At 44.2% G+C, this 13,889-nt stretch overlaps 1 protein-coding gene across 3 annotated transcripts in view; it reads right to left on the reverse strand.

Moving 5' to 3' along the window:
- SCMH1 (Scm polycomb group protein homolog 1) overlaps positions 1-13,889 on the reverse strand; it is an 84,570-nt gene that overhangs the window by 23,332 nt on the left and 47,349 nt on the right. For 2 of the 3 annotated variants that reach the window (XM_082247034.1, XM_082247032.1), the window contains 5 exons: positions 13,471-13,694; positions 11,899-12,025; positions 3,922-4,122; positions 311-493; positions 92-241 (listed from right to left, as the gene is read on the reverse strand). In XM_082247034.1, the coding sequence (XP_082103160.1) occupies positions 92-241; positions 311-493; positions 3,922-4,122; positions 11,899-12,025; positions 13,471-13,694 (885 nt within the window). The remainder of the gene's footprint in view (positions 1-91; positions 242-310; positions 494-3,921; positions 4,123-11,898; positions 12,026-13,470; positions 13,695-13,889) is intronic. The other variant, XM_082247033.1, reaches the window with a different exon arrangement.

Here is a 13,889-nt window from a genome sequence, read left to right on the forward strand (position 1 = left end):
ATAAAAAAGTCATAAACAGTCTCCTTGGTGAAAACAAGTGAACGCTTCTGCTAAAGAGAATCCTTCAAAAAGCTAGAATAAAAAGACTTGCCTTCTGATGCATGGCAGTCATTCTTTGGTATTTTGGGACATAGTGGGGCATTGTATGGAGGGGTCTCATGAGAATATCTCTTTGCTCCTCTTCCTGGTCCATGAATACTGCCCTCGGAGTTACACCTTTCTGCAGAAAGGGAAAAGGAAACTGGGGGTTACTAAATGTAGTAAAGGCATAAAGATCATGTCCCATAAGAGAAGACCACTGTAGACTTACCTGGCAGATATCGCTCATTTTCATATGACCCTGATTGCTGTGAAAGATTCTGGGTAAAGGGCTGATTACCAAACAGGTTGTCGCTATGTAGATTTCGACAAAGTTTCTCCAGAAAACGAAGGACATAACCAATACTGTTTACCGCTGGAAGGTTCAGTGTATGTTGTTCCCTCTCAAATACCGCTAAAACAATAAGATACTAATTCAGCACTAAAAATAAAAGTACCCACATGGGTCCATTACATTTAAGGAGGCAATACTCATCACCCTGGGAGGACAACTGGATCTACAGCAGTGGTTCTTAAAGTGATATGAACTGGAGACCAGTTTAAAGCAAGTTACAGAGACTAACGACTATCAACCAATTCCTATTCTCATCACTAACTGCAACTGCACATTTGAGAACCACTCTGTGCTTAGGAGCCAGTTAGACCAATCTCCCAATCCTGCGAGAACTAATACCCAGGTGTAAGGCTCCGTTTCCACTATCGCGGGTACGAAGTCGTGCTACTTCTAGCGCGACTTCGTAGTGAAAGTTGTTTGCGGCTTTCAGTTGCGACTTGTTCCTCATTATAGAAGGAAGTCGCACTGAAGTCGGCCCAAAAGTAGTGCACGAACTGCTTTTGAAGTCGCCGCAACTCAAGTCGTGGCAGTGAAAACGGGCCAAATTGAAATGAATAGCTTTTGACTTGCTGTGCGACTTGACATGTGTCAAGTCGCACAACAAGTCGCAATAGTGGAAACGAAGCCTTAATGTTTATTTGCAGTGGCTACCCAGCCAAATGGATGTGTGCAGCACTGGAGGCAATAATAAGAAACAATATAAAAACAAGTGAGTGTGAATGTGTACTCCATTTTAAACAGTACATTTTTGCCTGATGGGAGACACCACAAAATGTTCCTGTTATTTTTTAGCCATAAAAGCTTCTTTCAAGCTGCTCTGATTTAGTTTCCCTTTCTTACTGATGCCTTGCTTTCCTTGATTCATTGCTACGTCTTGTCAACTGACATTCTCCAGGTCAAAAAGAATAACTGGATAAAGCCAGCCATAGACAGTTCGAATCTCACCCGGTTCAGCAGGGACAAGCCGAGATCTAAACCATGTATTGGCAGGCTAAATGTACCCCTGTTGACGGATCGATCAACTTGGGTACAACCAGCCTGTCAGATTTTACACATGATTACTGCTACCAGCTATTAGGCCTCTTGCACATAATACTCCTGTTTGAGCATCTACTTTTTCAGACTTTTTTTTTTTTGTATTGGCATGTATTTCCCCCATATGCGTCCACGCAATTTCAGGCGCAAATGCGCAAAAACGTATTCTTGTGTTCTTGTTCTGCACAATATGTAAATTGACATTTGCGTAATTTGTGCGCAATCGCATTTATTTGCGCGCATGAGGCATAACATACTGACCAAAAATGCAGATTTTCCTATTTTTTTTGTTTACTGAAGAATGCACAGTGCTTGTTTACGTGCCTGTGTGCATAGGCACATTACAATTAACGGGCTATATTTTAGCTCAGTAAATAAAAAAAATAAAAAAAGCTGTACTGAGCTTTTTCCAAGAGCTGCAGTGTGCAAGAGGCCTTATTTACACTAGCAGTAATCTAATAATAATGTTCTCTCGGCGGGAACGATTCCCCCTGCTGAGAGAACACTATGGCTCCACAGGAAGGATTCCCCCATCCAACACCGATGGTTGCAGAAAAGAAATCACTCGATCTATGACCAGCTTAGTAAGTAAGCTTTACCAAGTAAGGCACCAGTATTTAAGTGAAGCTGAATCAGAGAGGGGCACAGAAGAAACTTTTTGTTAAATAAAAGATAGTACCAGAATTGCGCAGTGACCCCTTCTGCCTTAGGCAGAATTCACCTTTTAAAGTCAGGTCATAGTAATGTAGTAAAACTAGATCAGAGATGGACCTATTGAAGCCAACAGCTTTATACTTTGCATTGCCTTTTTTTACAAGGAGTTCAGGTTCACTTTAAAGGTCAACCTTAGGAAGCATGAATTATTTTTACCATAATCTGTATTTTATCATAAGATATCCTTCTGAAAATGTTCTACTCAATCTATAAATACGTTGGTTTTTAGAGAAAAAAAATAATTTGTGGGGGATCCTGGGTTGGAAAACCAAATCCCAGTTGACTCCTCACAAGAACAAATGGCTGGACTTTCTAAGGCACATCAGGAAATGAATCATAGCAACTCACAAATTTTGTTTAAAATAATTTTATTTAATACACAAAAATATAAAATATAGGTGTGAGGGCAAAATCGGATTGTCCTCATTGGAACATACAAGACATATAACTGACAAGAAAGGATTGTTTAAAAACGAATAACCTAGGACTATTTTTTACCCATATAGTCTCCACCGACAAATGGGAAAAATGTGTAGGTTATTATAATATATTCACAAAATTCTGGGGTAACATCATATAGTACATAATCATATCTGATCTTTGGGTCTACGCGTTTCGCAGCGTGCTTCTTCAGGACCGCATTTATACATCAGAAGTTTCTTAAAGTAGACAAAATATCAGTTAGTATCAACATAAACAAAGAGGTAACATTTGTGCTGTCATCTGTGTGCTGCATAGGAAAACACACCTGTAATAGGGTGTAGCCAATGTCTAATGCCTAATTTTATGCAGTAAAGGCTTTACCCCGAATGTCTATGTTAAAACCATAAAACAAGGTAATGCCTCCTTCATACATTGAATTAAATTTTCTTTATTGGATGGAAGTGATTCTAAATTACATTTTATGTTATAGATATCACAGAACATATCCACTTATCTACCAGCTCTGCCGCATACTTTCCCCCCCTTTCTTTTGCGCCCTCTATGCTCGCCTGGGAGACATTGGCTACACCCTATTACAGGTGTGTTTTCCTATGCAGCACACAGATGATAGCACAAATGTTACCACTTTGTTTATGTTGATACTAACTGATATTTTGTCTACTTTAAGAAACTTCTGATGTATAAATGCGGTCCTAAAGAAGCATGCTGCGAAACGCGTAGACCCAAAGATCAGATATGATTATGTACTATATGATGTTACCCCAGAATTTTGTGAATATATTATAATAACCTACACATTTTTCTCATTTGTCGGTGGAGACTATATGGGTAAAAAATAGTCCTAGGTTATTCGTTTTTAAACAATCCTTTCTTGTGTGTTATATGTCTTGTATGTTCCAATGAGGACAATCAGATTTTGCCCTCACACCTATATTTTATATTTTTGTGTATTAAATAAAATTATTTTAAACAAAATTTGTGAGTCGCTATGATTCATTTCATGATGTGCCTTAGAATGTCCAGCCATTTGTTCTTGTGAGGAGTCAACTGGGATTTGGTTTTCCAACCCAGGATCCCCCACAAATTCTCTTTTTTCTCGTCAATTTTGGATGACGGCACAAGTTGGGTAGTTCATTTTCTTTAATACGTTGGTTTTTAATCGTTACAGTTATTACAGAAAACCTTTAGCTCTCTTGACTTGGTAATTTATAAAGGCATTTATTTTTTCAATTCAAGCAATTTGCAATGTTCTTACATTACATTACGATTCTGTGGGAAAAAAAAACAACTCTTACCAGATATAACCTCCCCACCATGACCCTGCTTGAGGAAGCTAAAGACCGTTTTCTGGTGGTATGCACAGTCTATGCAGGCCTGTACAGCTTGCTGGAGAACAACAGATGCCCGAGCAGGTCCAAAGTGGTCGGGGAGGTGCTGAACTTTCTTTCGGTCAAGGTGAGGGCCAGAATCTCCATTTTTGTTTAGGTAAATGCAAACTAAGGACAAGAAAAACACAAGTTAGGCATATTGTAAACAAAAGCATACTTTTTTTTCTGTTCCTAGAACATATCTATAGTCATGATTTAAAACCATATATTTGCACAGTGTATTTCAATTATTTGTAGCATACTCCTATCATCCCCACACACTTACTTCCTTGAATCCTCACACAACACATTAATTATGCACTAAGAGTTGGCACTGTTGTGCCACACATTTCACAAAGCCTGCCTTATAAACTACAGAGGTCTCAGGAGGAGGAGTTATAGGAGACATAGTCAGTATGGGAATTACTGCTTGCAGGCAGCAAGGTACCATGGGATATGTAGTCCTTAGAAATGTAAATTAAATATAGAGGAGAAGCTGCAAAGCATGAAGGGAATCCAGGAAGTTGTGGAAAGAGATGACCAGCACACAGGTAGAAATCACAACATGAAAGGAGATTTTTCAAGTAAATTTCAAGTAAGTAAACCGTATTGGATTTTCTAATACAACTATTGTTTTTATGCTTATTACAATACTGATATTATAAAAAAAAGTGTATGCTGTGGCCATAGATTTCAATAATATGTTACACTATGATTTTATATTTTAGTTTTTGATAATTGTAGGCCTCAATAGTTCCACAAGTGGGGTATTTATAGCTCTAACTCTAGCACTAGAGCACCTTTATAACTCTAAATTGGTAACCTGTAAAAATATTTTAAGTGCCGCCTATGGAGATTTTTATAGTTTGTCGCCATTCCACAAGCCTGCACAATTTTAAAGCGCAACATGTTTATTTACTCGGCATAACATCATCTTTTAGATTTTACCCAAAAATTGGATTATATAGTGTGGTTTTTTTTTTTTTTGCATTAAAATTCATTAAAATGTATTTTGTTCCTAAAAACATGTATTTGAAAAACAGTTTGGGGGTTCAAAGTAATTTACTAACAAGAAATACAGATTTTTACGTGTAAACAAAAAGGGTCACAAAATGCTTGGTCTTCAAGTGGTTAAAGCGAGCCTAAACCCAACCTTGAATATATTGCAGCTTACCAATGTTTAGACAAGGTGGCTGAAGTAGTTTTATTTTTGTAGCCTTTTTTCTCCCTTTATTTTCACCTAGCGATCCAGTCTGTAACACCTCCCTGTTCTAGGGTGACATCAATTACTCACTGTACTGTTTAGCTTTAAAGTGAACCCACGGTGACAAGAAGATGGAGGCTGCAACTACTTGACATTCCTCTAAAAATGCTAGTTGCCTGGCTGTTTCTGGTACCAGAAAATTCTGAGGTACTGCATGTAAGTCAGGAAATCTGACTGACATAAGAGTCCCCAATCTGCACACTTGTTCTAGGTCAGTAACTCCCAATATCCTGTGGGTAAGCATGGCAGCAAGGGAACTACTTTTTAGACAAGCAAAAGTCAATAATGGCAGCTTCCATACTAAGATAATGTTAGGGTTTTTGTACTCCGTAAAATCCTTTTCTCTTGAGTTCATTGACAGAAACAACTACATATTCTTTACCATAGGGTTATTCTGCCCACTACAGGAGTAGGACTAGGCCAGGGATCCTCAAACTACGGCCCTCCAGCTGTTGCAAAACTACACGTCCCATGAGGCATTGCAAAACTCTGACATTCACAGACATGACTAGGCATGATGGGAATTGTAGTTCCTGAACAACAGGAGGGCCATAGTTTGAAGACCCCTGGACTAGGCAGACAACGCAAAAGCTTGGCTGCGCCCCATGGGCCGTCCTTAGCTGGCATAATCCCCCTCTCTGCTTAGAGATACTCAGTTTTGTAATAAGCAGTAACAGAAGCAAAAAAACTCCCTAGAGGGGGTGGGTGCTTTGTCTGTCAATGAACACAGAGAAAAGTATTTACAAAAATCCTATTTTTCTTTCTGTTCATTGACAGACACAACTTCATATTTCCATATTCTTTAACATATGGATGTCCCAAAGCAGTGCCAAACATGAGAGGTGGGAACAACAAACCCAAAGCTAAACACAAGCCAACCCAGGCAATAGTAGCTCGACTAGAACAACAGGAGCCCAACCTGAAATACACCCTCAAGAGGAAAAAACAGACCCTCTAAATTGCAGCCTGCAAAACTTTGCGGCCAAATGAGGCGACCGCAGATGCCAAAACATCAACGTTTGTAAAACTTTGAAAAAGTACGCACCGACAACCAAGTGGCAACCGTGCACACCTGCGCCACTGATGCCTGATGAAAGGCCAAAGAAGCACTAAGTGCCCGAGTAGAATGTGCCATCACAGGGAAAGAGGGGAACCCAACCCTTAAAGAGGAAGTAAACCCTCCACTGCAACTTGTAACCTATGATAAGGCTTACCTATAGGTACTGTAAATATCTCCTACACATGCACCGTTTAGAAGATATTTACTTTACATGTAGCCAGTGACATCACTGGCGCATGCGCTCTGAAGGAACGGCTGCTCGTGCCGTGCACGTCGGCTCCCGTGCGCATGCGCGAGAGTGACGTCATCGCAGCTCCAGCCAATCAGGTGGCCGGATGCCACAAACCCAGAAGAAGGGCGACCGAACATGTTACCCATGAGAGAGGTGAGCGGACGGCACTGCGGGGCTTCGTTCTAAGGTAAGTATTTCATAATTAGCTACTATGCGATGCATACTAGCTAATTATGTGTTTGTCTTTCAGGTGTTTTTTTTTTTTTTTTTTTTATAAGGTTTACAACCTCTTTAAGCGAATAAGTCTGGGTCTCTGAATGTCTGATCCATCTGAAAATGGTAGCAGAGGAAGCAGAAAGGCCCTATCGTGGCTCATCCGCAATCACAAAAAGCAAATCTGACCTCCGAAAGGACTCTTTGGCTGACAAATAGCCCTGAATAGCTTGAACAACATCCAGAGTATGCAAGGCAAATTCCCTGGGATGAGCAGGCCTGAGACACAAAGATGGCAGCACAATATCCTCATTCAAATGGAAATCAGAGACAACCTTCGGGAGGAACGACAGCCATGGTCGCAGGACCACCTTATCCCTGTGAACCACCAGATATGGAGAATGAGAAGACAAAGCCGCCAACTCCGACACCCTGGGAGCAGAGGTGATAGCATCCAAAAATCCACCTTTGTGACAGCGTAAGTAAAGGGATCTCCCATATGTCTTCAAAGGGAGGCTTTTAAGAACCGACAGAACCAGATTAAAATCCCATGGTGGCAGAGGAGAATGTACAGGTGGAGTAAAAGGACGAACCCCTTGAAGGTATGTATGCACCAATGAATGGGAAGTCAATGGTCTTTGAAAAAAAGACTGCCAAGGCAGACACTTGGCCTTTCACGGTGCTCAAGCCCGTTTCTGATCAACACCTCATTGAAGAAAGGCCAGAACCTGAGTCACCAAAAAGGAACAAGGATGGACTCCTCCAACCTCTCATCAGGAAATGTACACCTTCTACGTCCGATGAAAGATTTCAAGATGTAGATTTCCTCGCCTTCAACATGGTCCGAATCACCGAGCCAGACAAGCCCCTGTCCTTCAAGCCCCTGGCTCTCAACAGCCAGGCCATCAAAGCCAGGGACGATGGATGGAAGATCGGCCCTTGAGACAATTGATCGTCCGTGGGAGGAAGCCTCCACGGGATGTCCGCGACCAGTCGCACCAAGTCGGAATAGCAAGACCGGCGAGGCCAGTCCGGAGCCACCAGAATGACCGGAATCTCCTTGGCCTCAATCCTGTATAGAAGTTGCGGAAGAAGCTGGAGCGGAGGAAAGGCGTAAATTAGATGGTGCCGGCTCCATGGAGCCACCAGAGTACAAAAAGAGGAGGTTCCCCTAATTGGGACTTTTCAGGCACATAGAAATTTGAAAACTTGTATATAATAAGCAATAATTTTATTAAGTACAAAAATGAAAACAAGTTGGGATAAAAACATGTACAAGCATTAGACAGATAAGAAAGAGACCCAAACACTAGAACCTAACAACCCGACATGTTTCGAAGATATATACTTTCTCCTTCTTCAGGGGTAGTTCATAGTGGTACTAGGGTTAATCATATCTGGACTTTACATGCTTGTAGAGAGATAAAAACATCTGGTTGGTCTTGATCTGACTGGCGGTGTATATAGAGGTTTAATTGTAATCTAATCAGATATGTGGAACCACAATGGGCGAGGTCAAATGTGTGCCCCCAGATATATGGCCATCTGAAGTCCTATGTGTAGGAAGCAGGGGATGGTGCCTTGCAAATATTCCTCCAGTGTGGTTAAGCCAATCTTGAGATGGTTCAGTATATATTTAAACGTCCTCTCCAGCCAGCAACCAGCAGACAAATGTGGAGCCACCAGAGCATCTGTGACATCTGCCAGAGGATCTCGCGACCTGGCCACAAACCTCGGCATCTTTCTGTTGAGCCGTGATGCCAAAAGTTCCACCATAGGGGTGCCCCACCACAGAAAAATCTGAAGAAACCCATCCGGATGAAGGAACCCCTGGTCCAATGCTTGATGACAGAGGTAGTCCGCCTGCCAATTTTCCACACCAGAAATGTGCACGGCGGAGAGGGCCGGAACAAAGCGAAGCGTTCTGCCAACCGGAGAATGCCGGACACGTCCAGGGCTGCTAACACACTCTTCCTGCCGCTCTTTCTTCCTCCACATAAGCCAGGGCCATGCCGTTGTCTGACTGAATCCTCACTGGAAGCCCCTGGAGCTGCTTTGTCCAATGATCCAGGCAAAGCCTGATCGCTCGAAGTTCCAAGACATTGATGGGCAATCTAGACTCTAACGTCCAACTGCCCTGGGCCGAGTTCAGCCAAAGGACCCCCTCTCCCAGGCTGGCATCTGCCATGACCACTGTCCAGTACAGGGGGGAGAAAGGACTTACCTTGTAGCAAGGTCAGGGAGCGCAGCCCCCAGACCAGAGAACACTTTGTCGCCCAACTCAGAAAAATCTATTTGTCCAGTGACTTGAGACACTTGTCGCATTTGATCATAATCTCCTTTCGAAGGAGTCTCGTGTAGAACTGTGCAAACAGAATCGCCTCAAAGGTGGACACCATCAGGCCCAACACTCGCATGCAAACCCGAAGGGACAACCATGAGTGGGCTAGCAACAGTTGAATTTCAGAATGCAACTTCTGTAACTTTTCCAGAGGAAGGAACACTCCAGCTAGAGCTGAATCCAGAGTCAGAGTCCCAGATAATCCAATCTCCTGGGCGGAACCAGGGCAGACTTCAGAAAATTCAGAATCCACCTGATCTTCCGCAAAGTCTGGAAAGTAATTTTCACATCGGCCGTCAGAGCCGGCGGAGACTCTACTCGCAAGAGGAAGATGTCCAGGTACCGCAGCACAGCAATCCCCCACTTATGCAGTAACACGAAGACCAGGGCCAACACTTTCATGAAGAACCGAGGAGCAGGGGCTAGACCAAAGGGTAACGCCAAAAACTGATAGTGCTCCTTTCTCACAGCGAAGCGAGGAAACGCTGATGCCAGATGCAAATTGGAATGTTCAGGTAGGCATCTTTGAGGTCTAACGAAGCCAGGGAACACCCTTGATGCAGGGATGCCACCACCGTCCGAAAGGACTCCATCCTGAATTATTGCACCCGCACAAAATTGTTCAGGGCCTGAAGTGCAGAATCGAACGAACTTGCCCTCCTTCCTGGGAACCATGACAGGGTATGAATAAAAACCCCCGAAAACGTTCCGACACCGTAACGATCATGCCCTGGGACAAGTCCTGCCCTGCCCACAACAGAGCTTGCAGCCGATCCAGGGGTAGGTGCACATTGGAAGGAAAGAACCTTTCCGGAGGACAAGAACAGAATTCTATCTTGGAACCGGATACACCTATCCACGTGGACCCATTGGTCGCTGACCCGGGAGGTCCACGACCCCTGAACCAATAAAGTTGTTCCCCCACCCCAGATAAGGATGGGGGAAAAGCTTCATGCCGAAGGGGCCCTGTCAGCAGGTCTATAGAAGCTTGCTCTCCGTTTGCCAGGCAAAAGCCACTACAAACCTCCAGAAGAGGCTTTGAGGGCTTGGAACCTTTTTCTGAAGTCCCTGAGGGATGAAAAAACTTCTTATGGGCTGAAAAGGAATTCTCACACCGCTAGCGAGGCACCTTCCCCTTCCCAGATTGAGGAAGGAAGGTACGAATACCCCCCCGTCAGACTCCTAATGAGGTCATGTAGGGTAGCCCTGAACAGGCGCACGCCCTGAAAAGACAATTCAGTCAAGGCCTTCTTGGAGGTTTGATCCGCAGACCAACATTTCAGCCACAAAATACGCCTAAGCACCACTGCCGAGACAGATAGCTTAGAGACTCACGGAAACTGCATCCAAAGATGCATTGCAGACGCCATCCTTACCCCTAACAGGGAGTCGGCGACACAAGCCCCCACAGGGGGGTGCTGACTGAGACCCGCAGGGGGGGGGGGCACCAACAGGACTGCGCAAGGGGGTCCACTGCAGGCACCTTTCCAAGGAGGCCCCCGGAGGAGGCCGAAAACGGGCCCCCCCTAAGGGGGGCCACCCGCCGCTGATGCGGGAAGACCTGCAGACAGGCTACCCCCACAGTGCCACTAGGAATGACGGATGCCTAACAGTACTATGGCAGCTAAACCTGCCAGGAACCCTGGTGGCCAGGATACAATGGTGGCTTCAGCCACCGAAACTGGGGTCGCTCCATACAAGGTTCAGCTAGTAGGCCGCAGCCTAAATTTTTTGCCCTCCAGCTGTCCCAAGGAGATCCAAAAAAGGCCACCCACTCAATAGCAGGCCCACTGAGGGCGACAGTGGAACAGCACGCCCGCAGGTACCAAGGCCAGTGGCACCCACAGCCTGGGCAAAAGCACCCCCCCCCACCACAAGCAGGCAAGCCAGCTCAATGCCACCCAGGGAGGGGGATGGGAGAAGAGAACCCCGGAAAGCCCCAGGGAGTACCCCCGCCCCACACAGCATTCAGGAAAGGAGAGGAGGGGGCCTTTCCTTACCAATCCAACGAAATGTGCGGGAAACACTCCCAAGACAGGAGCCTCCTCGCCACTGAAGTGGGGGAGCTGTCGGCCAGAAGGAACGCTGCAAATCAAGTCGAGACCCGGTCGTATGCGACCTTGCAAGAAGTTTAACTTACGGGCCAGCCTATGTCCAGTAGGGCTATGTCGCGGTCTGCTCACGCTCTCTAGCCAGGCTGAGGCGACCACCGGAACTTCAATAGTCCAGCCCGTTGCTCACCCCGGCAGTTGCTAGAAGATCTCCACAGGAAGAAACCAGGAAGGAATCCAAAATCAAACAGCAAAAAATAGAAAAAAATGCCATGACCTAGTGGCCCTAGGTCCTGGCATTTTTTGTCTATTTTTTGCTGTTTGAGATTAGGTCATACTACTACTGAACTAAGCAAACAAAAACTGAGTATCTCTAAGCAGAGAGAGGGATTATGCCAGCGGAGGATGGCCCATTTGGGGTAGCCAAGCTTTTGTGATGTCTGCCGCGTCCTATTTTAGAGAGCAGCAAAACCCTATGGTAAAGAACCTGTCAAAGAACAGAGGAGAAACTTGCTTTTTGGGTTGATGGCAGGAAGCAGCACTATAAACATATGCCACCACTGCTCCTCATCTGCAGCATCTGTGTGGGAATAGAAAACAGCAGCAGAGGAAGATGTGCTATCAGCAATACCTGTTATTCTGCCCTGAATACTGGTATGCTTTTAGCACAGTTTAACACTTTAAATGTTAGAAGTACAAGAAATGATTTTCATCCTCAGCATAGATGAAGAATTCTCTTCTTACCTGTAGGGGCTTGCATGGCAGCACATGGAATGGTGGCAGCATCCTGTGGTACAGTGCTGGTGTCTGGCTCTGGTGTACTATTAGTCGGGGAAGTAGGAACCTGGTTCAGCAAAACACGAGGCTTCCTCTAAGAAACAATATGTATGTTAAATTATCAGTAAGAACTATTTTATATGTTGTCTGATCATTTCAAATACAATATCCATTTTTTTTTTAAATTTGTAACATTAAGGGCCAATTCACATCATAGTGATCCGCTGTGGTGCATTACCAAGAGCTGGAATACCCCAACATGCTCTGTGTTAAGGAAGACCACTCATTATGAATGGCCTGCCAAATCACTAGGACAGATGGAAAGAAAATGCGTGACCCTTTTTTTTGACAATGCAGTGCATCACAACGCATGGTAAATGTATGGTGTACAACCTGTTGGAGGTATCGCTCACAATGAGCGGCACCATAATGCACCACATTCAGGGAAGGTGTGATGCCATATGTAGCAGGCCCAATCAACCCTGGATAGATTTTACATAAAAAACAATGTGTAGGATCGATCTAGCTTTAGAACAGCAACAGAACATTGGGCAGATTTTAGGCCGATCCTTATCGGTCAGTATATGGGACTAATCTAATTGGTGCACAGTTATACAGGTACTAAAGCTTCCCAAACCTCTTAGAGAAGAGGGACACTGGAAAAAAAAAAACACAAAACAGGAAGCGCAATCCATAGCACAGGTGTAAACCTTTATGAACTCTTTTTTTTTTTTTTTTTTTTTTTTTTTTAACGGAGCTAAAATACAGCCCTTTCATTGTAATGTGCTTATGCACACTGGCACGTAAACAAGCGCTGTGCATTCTTCAGGAAAAAAAAAAAGAAAAAACAGCTTTTTTGGTCAGTAATGTCTGCCTCACGCATGCAAATACGCACAAATATGCGCAAAAGACCATTTACATATTGTGCAGAACAAGAACAGGAGAAGAAGTTTTTGCACATTTGCACGAATGCATATACGTGAAAATGCACATAAATACATGCATACAAAAAAAAAGCATCTAGTTTGAAAAAGCATCTGAGCATCTAGTTTGAAAAACTAGATGCTCAAACAGGAGTCTAGTGCAAGAGCCCGATTACAAAAAAATATATTAAATCATTGCACTTACATGTAATGTGGAAAAGTATCAGCAGCAGCCAGTCACAGTGATAGAAGGAATCCCTGAGCTGAGACGATACTGCTGTCTGCTTGTGTTAGCAGCTTCTGATGGTGAATCAGTAAGGCACACTGCTTATGGACAGCATAGCTCGGTACAGATGGCACACGAATGTGGGATTTACCGCCGGCACCACACGCCATAGAGCTGGGAGCCTGCCGACTTAAAGCTTTTCGGGGACGTGGCCACACATTGTTAAGTGACGTGCCAAAGGGGGGCAAGCCCCCCCCGAAACACATTGTCATGGTAACCCTGTAAATATTTCTGTCAAGGCGGCAGGCTGCAAGCTCTGTGGTGTGTAGTGCCGGTGGGGAATCCAAGTTGTGTGTATAGTGTTCTTTAAGCATACAGAATAATACATACCTTGCTTCCTGGTTTGGGGCCCCTCTTCTTAGGGAAACGGAAAGGTTCGTTAAGGTTGGGTGGTTGCCCGGTCAACTGATGGGTGAGAGCCTTTGGCACCTGCCCCTTCTTCCTTCCTGGCTTTCGACGCCTTCGGCCAGGCACCCCTGAAACTAAGTTTCTGGGACCTCTCAGAATACCAGAGGCCAAACCAGCAGCTGGAGCCGGGCTTTTCGGAATAGCCACTAAGTAGAAGGAGACACAAAAATCCTTTGATATGCTTCTGGGTATAAAAAAATATGAAGAAAGGTTGAATAAAAATGTATTAACAAGTTGACCCAGGAAGGGCAGAAAGAGAGAAGAACATTAAAAACAAGGAATTATAGTTAAGCAGATATAAACAAAAAGGAGTACTGGACACTGCAGACAAGTAAAATATA

The sequence above is a fragment of the Pelophylax lessonae genome (genome assembly GCF_965119305.1).
Source record: "Pelophylax lessonae genome assembly, chromosome: 2".
In the NCBI taxonomy this organism is placed as follows: domain Eukaryota; kingdom Metazoa; phylum Chordata; class Amphibia; order Anura; family Ranidae; genus Pelophylax; species Pelophylax lessonae.